This window comes from Macrosteles quadrilineatus, unplaced genomic scaffold (genome assembly GCF_028750875.1).
Source record: "Macrosteles quadrilineatus isolate MER2022 unplaced genomic scaffold, UCM_ALF_1.0 Scaffold_2__2_contigs__length_208266976, whole genome shotgun sequence".
NCBI lineage: Eukaryota > Metazoa > Arthropoda > Insecta > Hemiptera > Cicadellidae > Macrosteles > Macrosteles quadrilineatus.
Genome location: NW_026542595.1, coordinates 202,380,453 through 202,395,426, shown reverse-complemented (window position 1 = coordinate 202,395,426; position 14,974 = coordinate 202,380,453). Strand labels below are relative to the sequence as shown.

The following is a 14,974-nucleotide window of genomic DNA, read 5'->3' as shown; positions in this document are numbered from 1 at the left end:
GGTTAAGCATTACCCTACTAATAGATTTTGCGTGTGAAAAAAAAACAGTTAAATTGAAGATGAATAGTTAGATGAATAAGCAATTTCTTCAACTTAAGTTACTTTTTGCATTGACCAATAATGCGAACTTTTGCTAATATCTCTCTCCATAATATTGGTCTGTGAATTCCTCTTTGTTTAATGTACAGCGAATATTTTACAAATAAACCCTAGGCTGTAGCAGGAGTTTACTTTGGTTAAAATACGTACCAAAAATATAAATTATTTAAGGGGAACACTGAACTTTTGTTGTGTTGTGTGTGTTTAAAGAGGCAAGGGCATTTTTTACTTCACATTCTAAAACTAGGAGTTCAATGAACAACCTAAGTTCTTTATGAAGGCTTACACACAAGTTTTAACCCCCTCCTTGGTTTGCAGGCATGTCTAAGATCTATAATTTACAATTTGAAGTGTAATAGTGTGTGTTTTTTTTTTTCAAAATAAATCTTCCTTTATAAAGTATTTATCCAAAATTCCATTCTCGAGGGCCAAAAGAACTAAACTGTTTGCCAATGAAATCATCTCAGGTGTCACGTCATATCTTGGGGCTTGATCTGGTTCTGTGAATACATACATTTATTAGTGTACGATAATTTAAATTTATTTCAAGCAAATAGGAAGACTAAACACTACACCCTTGTAACCATGTCGATGCACAGATTGACTTCAAACAAAAATTGTCAAGCTACCTAATTCACTTACAATGGTATAAGTTTAAATAGTCTCCCAAATCACAGTCATCATGAATGAACACATTTATATTCGCCATTATACTGTAAAATGTCACTTAAACTAAGTTATATGATTTCTATTATTTTTTACAATTGACGCAGGAAGCCATGTTCAATGAGGGATATAAACAAGGCAATCCATCGTCGACGTAAAATATTCTATTTTCATTTGAACATTCTATTTTCATACAGTTTAGCCGGAAACATATCGGATAACGTTTGATGAAGACCCCCTTTCCCTTCCTTACTGTAGTACCGTTACATACATTGTCCAAACAATTTATCCAACTACATAAATATATTAGAACAAAACACTACAATTGAAAAATAAATACAATTCTGTTGGTGCAAGATTATTCAATTTCAACTTCATCTTCAAGTTGTTTTCTAGGCCACTTTATGCAAATCAAAATACAAAGGTTACACTACTTTCAGACTGCCTATTTTGGTCCTTTTGAATCCAACAGGGTGAATAGGAATAAAAGGAATCCTGTTGGACCACTATAAATAGGCAGTCTGCAGGTATTGTAACCTTTTTATTTGGATTTAGATTTCTTCTCTTTAATATCTGTTTACGATAAAAATAGTGCATAAGGTTAATACTGTAATGATATAGACTAGAAAGGTACCTTTTCTAAAGTTTCCAATATAACCTATATACAATGACTTTGGGATAAGTCTTCTATAGTCGTTTGAAAGTCCTGGTTGATAGTCCCATCCTCTGCCCTCGTAAATGCGCAAGTCACCTCCAATGACGAAACTGTAAACAATATTATAATATATTACACATGCGTAATATGACACATAAAAAGTTTAAAATAACTTTATTATTTATTTTTAGTTGTGGCTTATACGAAGCCAAGCAAAAATCGTTGTCATATTTCATTGATTAATTAAAAATTTCCGTTAAATTGCCGTAATTTCCTTGTGAAATTTATATATATGTATAACATCTTTTACTTTATTCCCAATTCAAAATTATTCAACTTTAGCTCTGTCCCTTAGCAAAGACTATGTTTAATAGTTTTTTTAAGTGTATTTACTTGGTTGGTTTTGTGAAGATAAAGTAAGAGCTTTAAAATAACACCCATTTGTTCGATCTTTACTGGTCTTTCACTTTTCATTGTCACACTAGCGATTGGAAAAAAAATAATAAGCAATAATACTACTCTATTCATACGTGATTACGTTTACTATAGACATAATTTTATAATGTATAATTAAAAATCTGTTTCTGCAACATGTTTGTTCAAGTGTTAAATTCTAAGTTTCTTTCCCGTTTCAAAAACAACTTACTAGCTATATTTAAAATAAATTTAACTTACTTAAATCGAATATCTGGACATGCAATCATATGAAATCTTTGAACTGCTTGAATTCTTCTCACACATTCCTCATAGTTTAAACATGGTTCTGATCCTGTGACTCCAAAGTATACATACTTTAAAGGTGGGGTTATAGGTACCTGCCACTTTGGGTTTAAGGCTCCCCAAAGATGACGTTTTATTATTGGGTCCTCGGCTAACATATCGCTCTATTCTAGCGATTTTACAAATTTTTACAGTTATAAACCATTTTCTGAGATAATGATATAGCATAAACCATTTAAACTCCAAGTAAGCATATCAACTACACGTTTCAAACCTTACTGTTTTTGTTTACTCTTTAATCGATGCCATTCGAGAAATAACAAAAGCAACCGTTTTGTTATCAAAATAGTAAGCTTATCGCTATAACTGGAACGATACGATAAAATGTTAGGCGTACAAGTATGGAACATCAAAAGCTTTCTTTATTTCCTGCCACTTGTAAAGTTTTTTTAGTTAGCTTTAACTAAAAGTAATCATGAATTATTTCTTGAATTAATATTGTTTTTATATTCATGTGAAATGGATTTTGAGGATTTCTTAGCAAACAAGATGGATATTTTACACCTTATCAAGCCACAGGTAGTATTTTATCTCATCTAAGTGACATTTTAACGAAATATAGTCTAACCATAAAGGGAGTTGAGAAAAGAATAACCATTCTTAATTAGGAGTTAAGGCTAGTAGACTGAAGGCTATTTTACACGCATTTAGATTTGTATTTTTAATTCAGGAAGTTAGTATATACAACATTTGATACCCTTTTAAAAATATTAACGAAATAAATAGTTATGACCTTGTAGTGTTAGTCACTAATATTTTTTTTCACTTCAGCTGTTTTGTTTTAAGATTTTTTAAGTTGTACATGGTTAACTAAGACTTAAATACTTAGTTACTATTTTCAAATTTTTCTCAACACTACAGCAATATTGTTGGTTGATATTCAATGGATCATTTGGGTCACAAAACTTATAAATTATCGATGAGTAACAAAAGGAATGAACATAATACTGCTATTTTTAAATATGGCTTCAAATAAGCTAAAACTATTTTTATGACCATGTCTATGTTATAACTAATAGTTTAAGGCAAATTTAGGTCAAACAAATATCAGGATTTGAAAGTTGATGATGGGATAATGCTGCATGTTTCAAAGCTACAAACTTGCCTTAATCTAGTTCATATTTTAATTTCTGTCTCTGGTGTGACAGACTTCATAAAAAGTCCACATGCATACTTGAAAAATAAGGTACCCGTCTTACTATCAACTAAAAATCACTATTAAGAACAACCATAAAGTATAATTTTACACAAAAATAGTATGTATGTAATCAAAATGTCCATCTTTATATTGAGTTCCATCTTTGTCCATCGTTGGATGATACCATGATTAGAAACCCTGTTGGAGCTACTAGACATATTTTACAAACAAATAAACTTGCCTACTATAAGCAAATCACTTTCAGACGGACCAGAAGGCCGCGTTCGCAGCTAGTTTGGCAATGCAACGTGCCTACACTCCCCCGCCCCCCGGAATAGACTACCTCTACCGTGACGACTGGATGGCGTTCCCTCCAGTTCGTAAACAGCTGTTGATGACTCCGGTGCGTCATCTGAGGCTGTGCCAAACTGGCGGGAAACCTTGCGAAGACAAAGACGACTGCATCGCTAGAGTGAGGCGAATACAGGAGAAGCACGTGGTGGCGGAGTGTCTGGAGGATATTGCATACAAGTGAGTGTAACATTCATATCAAGCTTCGTAACAGTAAGAAACAGTTGGACCAATTAAAATTGAGCCTTACATTTGTAGATACAGTTTAAGGATCGACAGAAATTAAAATTGTAATTGTGGCTCGCTGGAGTGAGCCAATAAGGCAGAAGAAACAGAAGAGACGATAAGTAAGTATTTACCTTCTTTTACATTCAGAGAACAATATTTTTAAGCGAGAGTGATTAAAATTATATCGAGTCTTAATTTTAATTTCTGATAATACATGGATCTAAAGTCTCAATAAGTTTATCACCTAGATATTAGTTTACAGTTTTTCATTGCAGTAAAAGTTTTTGTAATCAAAGAATAAAAAACAGTTTATAGTACTTTGCCACTTTCTTGAAAAGTATTTTCTAAGTATTATAACATTGCAAGTATTGTTGTTGGTTTATTACTGTTTGTATTAAGTAAAAACAATAAATAAAGTATTCAGCTATTATAAGTAAAATTAAATTATTATTACTTTACCTATAATTTCATACTATTAATTCCCCCCACATATTTCAAATCGAAGAGGACCAGAAGATGTACTTAGACTTAACGTATGGTATATACTAATGTTTTAGTATACAATAAAGTTTAAATTAAAATAAAAAAAAAAAAATATTGACGAACTATTTCAAAATTTTGCCGGCACATTTTTGATAACATTATTTTATTGAATATTAGTTTAAGCAAATAAATAAAATAGTTAGTAAGCTTTATTTTATTTCTAATTAGTAAAAGTAAAAAGCATACTCAGCTAGGTAGTGAAATTTGAAAGTTCGTTAATAGGCAAACAGTATATATCAAGTCATAGATTCTCTGTCTGTTATTTACGTAGTGGAATAAATAGTGGTACTAATACATAGTATTTGCATGAAATATGCAGTCCCGGCTTAGAAAAATAACATTTTCAGTTTTTTGGTAGATCATGAGGGCAGAGTTTACGAGGGAAGGGGGTGGAACGTACAAGCACAAAGACCACCAAAGTACGAATATCTGAAGTATTTCTGCTTAGACATCTGCTTGATAGGGAATTGGAGGAGTAAGTAAAACAATGAATTTGCCAATAGAAAAATATGACTAATATAATGGTTTAAATACCTTCAGTCACCAGTTCAAATTAGTCGGCTATTGCGACCTAGGTTTCGGCACGAAGTTGTACCATCATCAGGCGGGCCAGTTTTGAGTCTTCAGTCCAATGGACGTCGTTGAGTTAAAACAAATAAACAGTTCACGACATACAGTACAAACACGCACACGAACACATATAACGAATAATACCGGTATTTACAGAAGGACGACATTATTGTAAGTTCACCGGCCGCGACGGGTGACATCCAAGCCACAACTAACTGGAACGTTCAGGTGGTCTATCTGACCTTTGTCCTCGGTATTGTTTTGAGCCATGTCTAGTAGGATGCGTTAGTGTTGCTTGGGTTTCAATTATTTTGTTAAAAATTAAATTGGAGCTGTGGTGGATTTGGTCGTTTAGTAGGTTGTCGGCATCTACTTTTAACGATTTGTAGATATGGAACTCTTCTAACGTGTCCAATAAAAATCCTTTCTTACAATAGCTGAGAATGGAAACGTTCTCATCTAATTTTCCCATTCTATGGTCATTCTCAATTATATGTTGGGCGAATGTGGATTTTTGTTGGGTGAAACGAGGGTTTGGTTTATGTTCTTTTAACCTGGTTGCAAATGATCGACCTGTTTGGCCGATATAATAACTTTCGCAATCACCACATTTTAACTTATACACCCCAGTTTTAGTCAGTTTCTCATTCTCGCTAGGAGGTTTATTCGCAGTTATAAGGCGTTCTAATTTATTTGAAGTTCTAGGGGCGGGTAGAAGATTGTGTGGTTTTAATTCCTTATTTAATAGGTTGTGTAATCGGTGGCCATATTCGATCGGAATGTATTTAAGGGGCTGTTGGTTCGGGTTTAGATGTTTGTTTTTGTTTTTATTTCGTTGTTTTTTAATCAGCCTATCAACCATCTTACTTTCATATCCATTGGATGTCGCAATATATTTTATAGTGTTTAATTCTTTCTCGTAGTTTGTAGGTGATAATGGCACTGTTAAAAGGCGATGAACCATGCTGTTATAAGCAGCTGTTTTGTGGCTTTGGGGATGGTATGAGGAAGCATGTATCGTCTGGGAGGTTGTGGTGGGCTTTCTAAATATGTCAAATTCAAAGCTGTTATTATTTTTCTTTATGGTGAGGTCGAGGAAGTTTATTTGATTGTTACTTTCTATTTCAAGTGTGAATTGTAACTTCGGGGCTATACTGTTATATTAGTTATTATAACCAGTTCAGGGGCAATCCAACATCTTATGATGTCGAAATTATTAAATGCTAGTCAAGCAAAAATTGCCAGCCAGTACGAGAATATCAAGTTGAAACTTGCATATACAGTTCACAATATCAAATATAACAAAACCTGTCTCAGACATGATTTAACACCGAACTATGTCCAGATAAAAGTAAAATCCAAGACATTTGCAGCCAAAAAGGCAAAAAAATTAGCAGAGAAATCCTGGCTCAAAACGGAAATTAAATCATTGTACGCCAAAAAAAGTATGTTAAACACTTTGATGTATAAAAAGTATCTAGAATTAGCCAACTCACTTCACCCCATTCAACTCAACAGTTTAATATTGAAAATTGAGAACAGAACCACCCCAAAAATAATTAAAAAGAAAAGGCAACAAGAACAAAAACTAAACCAGCTAATGATTACACAAAAATCGTCTGTAGAAATTTTCCAGGTTGACTTTAAGTTCTACCCCAGAGTAGTCAATTATACAAACATAGTACTCGATGACAATGAACTGAAACTGCTCGAAAAAGGTTTTAAATATAACATACCCAAACAAACTAAAAACTCTATATTTGATGAACTCATTAATGCTGAAGCAGCCATAAAGTTTATAAAAGACTCTGACTCTCGAAACCAACTTCGTTCTTTAGTAAATAGAAAAATAAAGAATTGTCATGATAGAGAATCACACGCCCAAATAATTAATCAAAAACATGCAGATGTTCCTATTACAATGAGTATAAAGGAAAAATTAACACAAAATGACGCTATAATGTTGAAAGCAGATAAAGGCAATTCCATTGTAATTATGCCCCAATGTGATTATTCTAGCAAAGTTAATGACTTCATCGTGAAAAATGACATAAAACCTATTAACAAGGATCCTACAACAAACTATAACACAGCTATAAAAAATGCATTAAACAAAGTTAAGGTTCTATTTGATAAAGATATAGTTAAATCCATTAAGACCATGAATCCCAAAGCCCCTACTCTTAAAGGTCTTCCTAAAATCCACAAAAATGACATCCCAATAAGACCCCTTGTAAATTACACAACTGCACCTAGCTACAAATTAGCTAAAGCTTTGGAACATCAACTACGTTCACATTGTGTATTTGACAATAGTAGAAGCCTGAAAAATAGCCTTGAACTCATCGATAAGATAAAGGACGTAAACATAAACAACCATTACATCCTGGCATCTTTTGACATTGTCAATCTGTACACCAATGTCCCAGTCAAAGAAACTATAAAAATCGTCAAAGAAAATTTAATGAGAAATGCAACTTTACAACCCGAAGCCATCGATGAACTGATAACTCTACTTGAGATAACACTGCAACAAAACTATTTCACATTCAACGGAAAACCATATGTACAAAGTGAAGGGTTAGCTATGGGATCACCGTTATCCGGCATCTTGGCTGAAATCTACCTCAACCACATCGAAAACACAGAGATCTTTTCCCAAAACAACAACCACCTAAGTAAAATAGTTTTCTATCATAGATATGTTGACGACACATTGGTGTTGTTTGATGGAAACACCCGGCAGCTCCAGATCTTAAATAACTACCTTAACAGTATAGCCCCGAAGTTACAATTCACACTTGAAATAGAAAGTAACAATCAAATAAACTTCCTCGACCTCACCATAAAGAAAAATAATAACAGCTTTGAATTTGACATATTTAGAAAGCCCACCACAACCTCCCAGACGATACATGCTTCCTCATACCATCCCCAAAGCCACAAAACAGCTGCTTATAACAGCATGGTTCATCGCCTTTTAACAGTGCCATTATCACCTACAAACTACGAGAAAGAATTAAACACTATAAAATATATTGCGACATCCAATGGATATGAAAGTAAGATGGTTGATAGGCTGATTAAAAAACAACGAAATAAAAACAAAAACAAACATCTAAACCCGAACCAACAGCCCCTTAAATACATTCCGATCGAATATGGCCACCGATTACACAACCTATTAAATAAGGAATTAAAACCACACAATCTTCTACCCGCCCCTAGAACTTCAAATAAATTAGAACGCCTTATAACTGCGAATAAACCTCCTAGCGAGAATGAGAAACTGACTAAAACTGGGGTGTATAAGTTAAAATGTGGTGATTGCGAAAGTTATTATATCGGCCAAACAGGTCGATCATTTGCAACCAGGTTAAAAGAACATAAACCAAACCCTCGTTTCACCCAACAAAAATCCACATTCGCCCAACATATAATTGAGAATGACCATAGAATGGGAAAATTAGATGAGAACGTTTCCATTCTCAGCTATTGTAAGAAAGGATTTTTATTGGACACGTTAGAAGAGTTCCATATCTACAAATCGTTAAAAGTAGATGCCGACAACCTACTAAACGACCAAATCCACCACAGCTCCAATTTAATTTTTAACAAAATAATTGAAACCCAAGCAACACTAACGCATCCTACTAGACATGGCTCAAAACAATACCGAGGACAAAGGTCAGATAGACCACCTGAACGTTCCAGTTAGTTGTGGCTTGGATGTCACCCGTCGCGGCCGGTGAACTTACAATAATGTCGTCCTTCTGTAAATACCGGTATTATTCGTTATATGTGTTCGTGTGCGTGTTTGTACTGTATGTCGTGAACTGTTTATTTGTTTTAACTCAACGACGTCCATTGGACTGAAGACTCAAAACTGGCCCGCCTGATGATGGTACAACTTCGTGCCGAAACCTAGGTCGCAATAGCCGACTAATTTGAACTGGTGACTGAAGGTATTTAAACCATTATATTAGTTATTATAACCAGTTCAGGGGCAATCCAACATCTTATGATGTCGAAATTAGAAAAATATGAATTTGAAATTACGGTAAAAAGAGGTTAAGTAAAGTAATCATGGTCAAGGTTAATTGATTTTCATTTGTTTATATGTGGAACCATACTAAGCAAAGCAGTTTTTTAAATATTATGTTAAAGGCAAATCTCGCTATTTATGAACATGTTACGATTCACATATGTTCGTCCATGCATGCAGTCCAGTTAAAATGACGCTATTTTGTCAAAATACTTTAAATAATTAAATACATAAAGATTTCCTTTCAATAACTCTGTTAACTTAGAAGATCGGGAATGATTCCATTTAAGAGAGTTTTGAATAATAATTAATAATAACATTTTGGGAACATATAAATTCAAATTTATTTTAAAAATTGATATCTTACTACACATTGTATTCTGCTGCAGAACAAAGAATAATATTACATTAAAGTTTGCAAGTTGGTTTAACCCCAATTATGATAATTGTTATATAGGTGGTTACGTATAATATTAATAGAAAATTTTATGGCTGTTAAAGATATTAAATATAGCACTTGATTTTCCAAATTGAATTTCTTCCAAAATTTCTCAACTTGTTGAATTATGCGTAAGTATCGTTATCATAAAAAAACTCAGTAAAAAAGACAACGTGTACGTACAAAATGGTAAAAGTTAAATCTACACCAGTATCATATATTTACTATAAATTTTACCTTAGGATTTTATGGTGAAGTAAAAACTAAACTATTAAATTTATGACAGTAGAAGTCACAGTAACATGCCCTCTACCAATAATTTCTGTGAATTCAGTGAAGTTCTGGGTTCTTGTATAAAAAAATATTATAGCATCGAGTTTTTAGCTTAACATTTGAGTGTGATAGCTAAATTAGACAATCCGTACACTATTTGTTTAAATATTATACTTTTGTGTGAATATTTTTATCGAGTTTAAATGAATATTTAAGTACTTTTCTAGCTATTGCCATAACCCGTTCAGTTAATGGTGTTCCAATATCTGTTATAGAAAATCCAGTTCCTGATAAGGCTATCAAAGCGGTCGGTGACCTTAAAAAATATGGAGTCGCGTCAAACTACATCGAAAAAAGACATGTACTATTAGGATACAGGGAGGAAGCGATAGTTAAAGAAGAAACGAAAAGGAAACTTAAAAATAAAAATAAGACAAAACAGGATGAAAACGTGGAGAGTAACCTTGGAAGTGAGTTAGAAGGTGAATGGGAAACTAATGATGAAGATGAAGAGTCCATATAAACATATTTTTCTTTTAAATACTATATTATTCATGTTATACTAATTAAATCATCAGCACTAAGAACTACTAATTACCCGAATCCTTAAAACAATACATAGAAAAATACGTTTAACATGTACAATAATTACACAGTATTTAATAAAATTATGAAGTGGTATTTCTTGTAGCTTAGTGACCTTTTTTCCTTGCAGTGTCTACTTTTGCAGTAGATTGTTATTTATGTTTTATGTTTACATTGTATAACTTATATTGGTGATATTGACAGTTAATAATGAAATATATAATTAAATTTAAAAGTTCAACAAGGCCAATATATAATAATATATATTTACGTTGTATGTTTACTATATTCCAAAAACCAATAGCCACTAAACAAAGTACCTACTAGACTTTTAGCAAAGAGACATTTTAAACAATTATACATTCAAAATTAATTTTAATATGAAAGCAGTATACAATTAACATACTATTATGGAATCAGTAGAAAAAAATATTTCAAAACAAATCAAAAATACAACAACAAACAAATAAACAAAGTAAAAAGTATATAAAATGTAGTTAAACTGTTTAAGGACATTCCTTATCGTATTTAAATATTTTAAGCATCTTAGTAGAATTTAATACCGATTTTACTTTACCTAATGTGCAACGCAATAAAATACATCGGCAAAATCCTTGAACAACTGTTTTTGTTTCACAGTAGTTAATATGATAACAAATAGATAAATTAATATTGTTATGAATTATATCAACGTAAAGCAGTACAGAGATATAACGAAAATTAAGTTGTTAATTTGGAATTTTAGATTTTTTGCAAGATTTTTATATTTTTAGACGTATTCATTTTTAAATTCATTTTAAGATTACAAACTTATTTATTAGTCAAAAGCACCGAAACTCAATCTATTCTCAAACAAAATCAAAAACTTAAAACATATTCTTCTTTGCCTAAGTAAAGGGAACAAGTCAAGTGGAATATTGTCTTTCTCATTTGTCAACTATGAAATGAGATGTTTAACATTTGTTGGCTACGGAACATCTAATTTTCGAAAGAAGTTCTTAGGAAAAGTTTTAAAGATAAACGACATTCGACTCTGTTAAGAGGTTGTGTAAACTCAAGCCTGTCGTCCCAGACAAATTGAACAGAGTTCTTCCCTCCTTAACTATATCGAGGAATCGTCTCTATGTATCACAATTACTCAGTTAGTCCATATTATTCAGCCTTGGAAAGTGAATAATTACTTTTTTTAAGTGTATATTCTCATCGAGCCTAGAACTTGGAGAATCTAACCTTATGACCGTTTTTGTCGTACTAAAAAGGTTAGTCATAAATTCGTAGATTTTTATATGGAGATTCTTTAAACTTTTCTCAAAGTTCAGATTTTGAATCACTTAGTCACGTTATAACAAGTATGTAGTCTTCCCCTAATAACTCTTATGTAGGTATTTATGTACTTATTTTTATGAAGCTCTTAGGTATTTTTGTGATCGTATCGTCGTTTTTGCAGTTTGTTGGTACACGGATAAATTAACTGCTACGCCTTAAAATAGAGGGCAAAATAGAAACAGTCACTTAGATTATGAGCTCAAATAAATTTGGAAATAACTCTAGCAATACTAAGACATTTGTTGCAAAGAACGTTAAAGTTTTCCGACCAATTACCTAACCACTAATATATTGTATATGTGGGGAGCGAGCTGGTCTAGTGGTAGGGCACGGGATTCAGTCCCTGACGTCCTGGGCTAATATCCCATCAAATCACCAATGGATTTTAGCTATGAGATAATGCCGCAACTTATATGTCTAGCCTTAAGTGATATGAAAACGATCCTGCGGTTTAGCGTCATAAGAAAAAATACACATATTTTGTATAAGTAATTGTAAAGACATTCAAGTTTGATTTGATCAACTAAATTATAAGTTTTTTGGCTTAGATTTTTTCCATTTTATAATCGTGTAAAATTTATACAGTATGAAGTAAACAACTCCGGAAAACATCAAATTAATAATTTAAAGTTAATTTATGAAAACTGTTCGTACCTAGGCAAAGATAAACCAACTAGCATCTTTTAAACGACAAAAGTGGTTTTATAATTTTTATCGGTATTTTTAACAATTTAGTAATAGTTAGCTAGTATATTAGTCATGTTGCTAAAATACACCTACTATTATTCTTCCATAATAGTACATTCCGTTGTATGAGAGTCCTGATAATTATTTATCTCATCACTTCATATCCTAAATAATACAACTAATTAGCAAAAGTATAAATAACTGAAAAAAATCAATATAACGAAATAAAATACACTTGCATAAATATAACGCCAAATACTTGCATAAACTAGACCTAATTAATAATGTTCTCCGTACATTAAATCACACTCTACAAAATAATAACTTAAGTATCGTATAAGAAACTAATAGAAATTAATCTTTTCCGGCTAGATTGTCAACCATATCTGATAGCCCTTCTCATTTTGTAATTCTTATCAGTTATCTAGTGAAAGTTATTATCCATAATGTTATGAAACTTCGTACTAGTGTATATTCCTTCGGAACAAAACATATTTCATTGTTCTTATTCTAGACTTAACGAATATGGAGATTGCTGATAAATTTAAGGATGATTTTCAACACTTGAGAAATCAATTCACCGAAGCGTACGGCCCTGCAGAATCGCCAGAAAATGATAAGGTGATGTAAATTTAATGTATACACAAAAATCTAAGTAGAAACCTAATTATAAATATATACTAACATTAATAAACTTTATTAATAAAATTTAATAATCTAATATTAAACCTTATAAATGAAATAATAAACTTACATCCATACAAATAAGTTAGATAGTTATAAAAAAATTGTGTATGTGCTACTAAGTTCTAGAATCATGGGGAAAGACCTCCAATTAAAGTCTAATCAATATCATATTGATAATAATGTAAATAGGAGAGTACCTGCGTACTCACAAGCTAGGAACTAAATAACTGCTTTTTGTGAACATAAAATTGCTAAAATGTACACCTACAGGATTCTTTCCAAAGACTTTGCTCCATAAAAAGACTATGCGCTTATTAATTCTTCACTTACCTCTTCTACTCTTTCACCTTATATTTTTATTTCTTTCATTCTACTTATCCTAATGAACTCATTACGCACTTAGTTCTTACAATCGAATTACCGTAAACCTTTCCAGTACATATCCCTAATGACATATTATCAAGGGCCTACAAAAATGTATGGATTAAAAACAAATACTCATTTATAACGATTTTATATTTTATTTTAGTCACCTGAAATCCTACCCAACGGCCAAGAGTTTGTTCATCGCAACCACTGGGGTGCGTTTGATACAGAGATCGTAGAGGGGATTGAGCCCTTGGACACTCCAATACCTAAAGTACGGCTGACTCACACGGGGGCAAATGCGTGTAACGACCTGAGGACATGTAAGATACGAGTGGCAAGGATACAAGTCAATCATATGTTCCACCACGGCCTTCAGGATATCGCCTTCAAGCAAGTACTTTATATATATTATATAAACGTTTACCAAATCTAAGACCTATAAGCGTTTGTGGGGTGTCCTAGGAAATGAGGGTTTTTTAATTGTTAGTCCGGGGACATTGAGCCCGCGGGAGTCCGGCACTACTGAGAGGACGTTGAGCATCTCAGTATGTGTATGCATTTTTAACTCCCTCCCCCCCAAAAAGAAAAATTGTATCTCGTCAAAAATCTAAGACCAGTAAGAGTTTAAGGGGTGGAAAATCTATGATGTTTTGTGTTGATTCAACGTATGAATCTGTAGTTCATATGTAAACGTGGAAGTCCTCAAATCCCAGAGAGTAATGATGTGGGTTAAGGTCCTGCAAATTAATTTATTCACAATTAATATTTATTGTTACTGCTTGTATGTAAAGGCTAAATCCTTGCTTTCCCCTCATGCAAAGGCTCGAGTTGCATATAAACGGAAAATCATGCAATACATAGAATACGTACACTTTTTCATCGTTTGGAAAAAAATATCGTATTGCATCTTTTTTTCCCCACCTTCACATCCTAGAAAGCTGTGTTTTAGCCCGGAACTATTTTAACATGGCAATATTTGAATATATGATTTGAACCCAAGACCTCGGGCTCTACCAGACAAGTTTGCTTCCTTGTATTTATAAATGTTGAAGTAAACGTGAATGTTGTATTCATTTTAATGAAAACGCTCACTCTATTTTTACCTATACAAAAAAACAAAAATAATAATCGATTTAAAAATAAAATATATTTCAGTTTAGATTTATCCAATTAAATTATGTAATATACACTAATTATAATTTCGAGTAACTCTCACAGTCAATGAAATACATGAAAATTATCTGATAATTAAATACCTTGTTGGCCTAGAATTGACCAATTAATTATAGTGTAAAGCCCTGTCAAGTACATGCTGTATTACACGATTAGAACATGTGATTGCACCAATTAAGTCACTTCTGTTAGTGATTATACTATAGCTGAGTTGCATTAGCACCATGATTATAGTTAAACGACTATATTGTATGTGACAGCCATCATGAGGGCCTGTGTATGACAGCAATGAATAAACCAGAATCTAGAAAATACAATGGGTGATTATTTTACAGTTTGATACTTAGTACACTAAACGTA

General features: G+C 32.4%; 2 protein-coding genes across 2 annotated transcripts; one reads left to right on the top strand and one right to left on the bottom strand.

Moving 5' to 3' along the window:
• Window positions 1-474: 474 nt before the first annotated feature.
• LOC128985290 (peptidoglycan-recognition protein SC1a/b-like) lies at window positions 475-2,339 on the bottom strand. The gene is made up of 3 exons (XM_054404681.1): window positions 2,096-2,339; window positions 1,400-1,530; window positions 475-599 (listed from the first exon to the last, which is right to left on the bottom strand). Exons 1-3 carry the CDS (start codon window positions 2,296-2,298, stop codon window positions 475-477), a joined length of 459 nt encoding a protein of 152 aa, XP_054260656.1. The 5' UTR covers window positions 2,299-2,339.
• Window positions 2,340-2,659: 320 nt separating this feature from the next.
• LOC128985289 (peptidoglycan recognition protein 1-like) lies at window positions 2,660-10,310 on the top strand. The gene is made up of 4 exons (XM_054404680.1): window positions 2,660-2,719; window positions 3,604-3,869; window positions 4,808-4,935; window positions 10,063-10,310. The coding sequence occupies exons 1-4, from the start codon at window positions 2,660-2,662 to the stop codon at window positions 10,308-10,310; spliced, it is 702 nt and encodes a 233-aa protein (XP_054260655.1).
• Window positions 10,311-14,974: the final 4,664 nt, after the last annotated feature.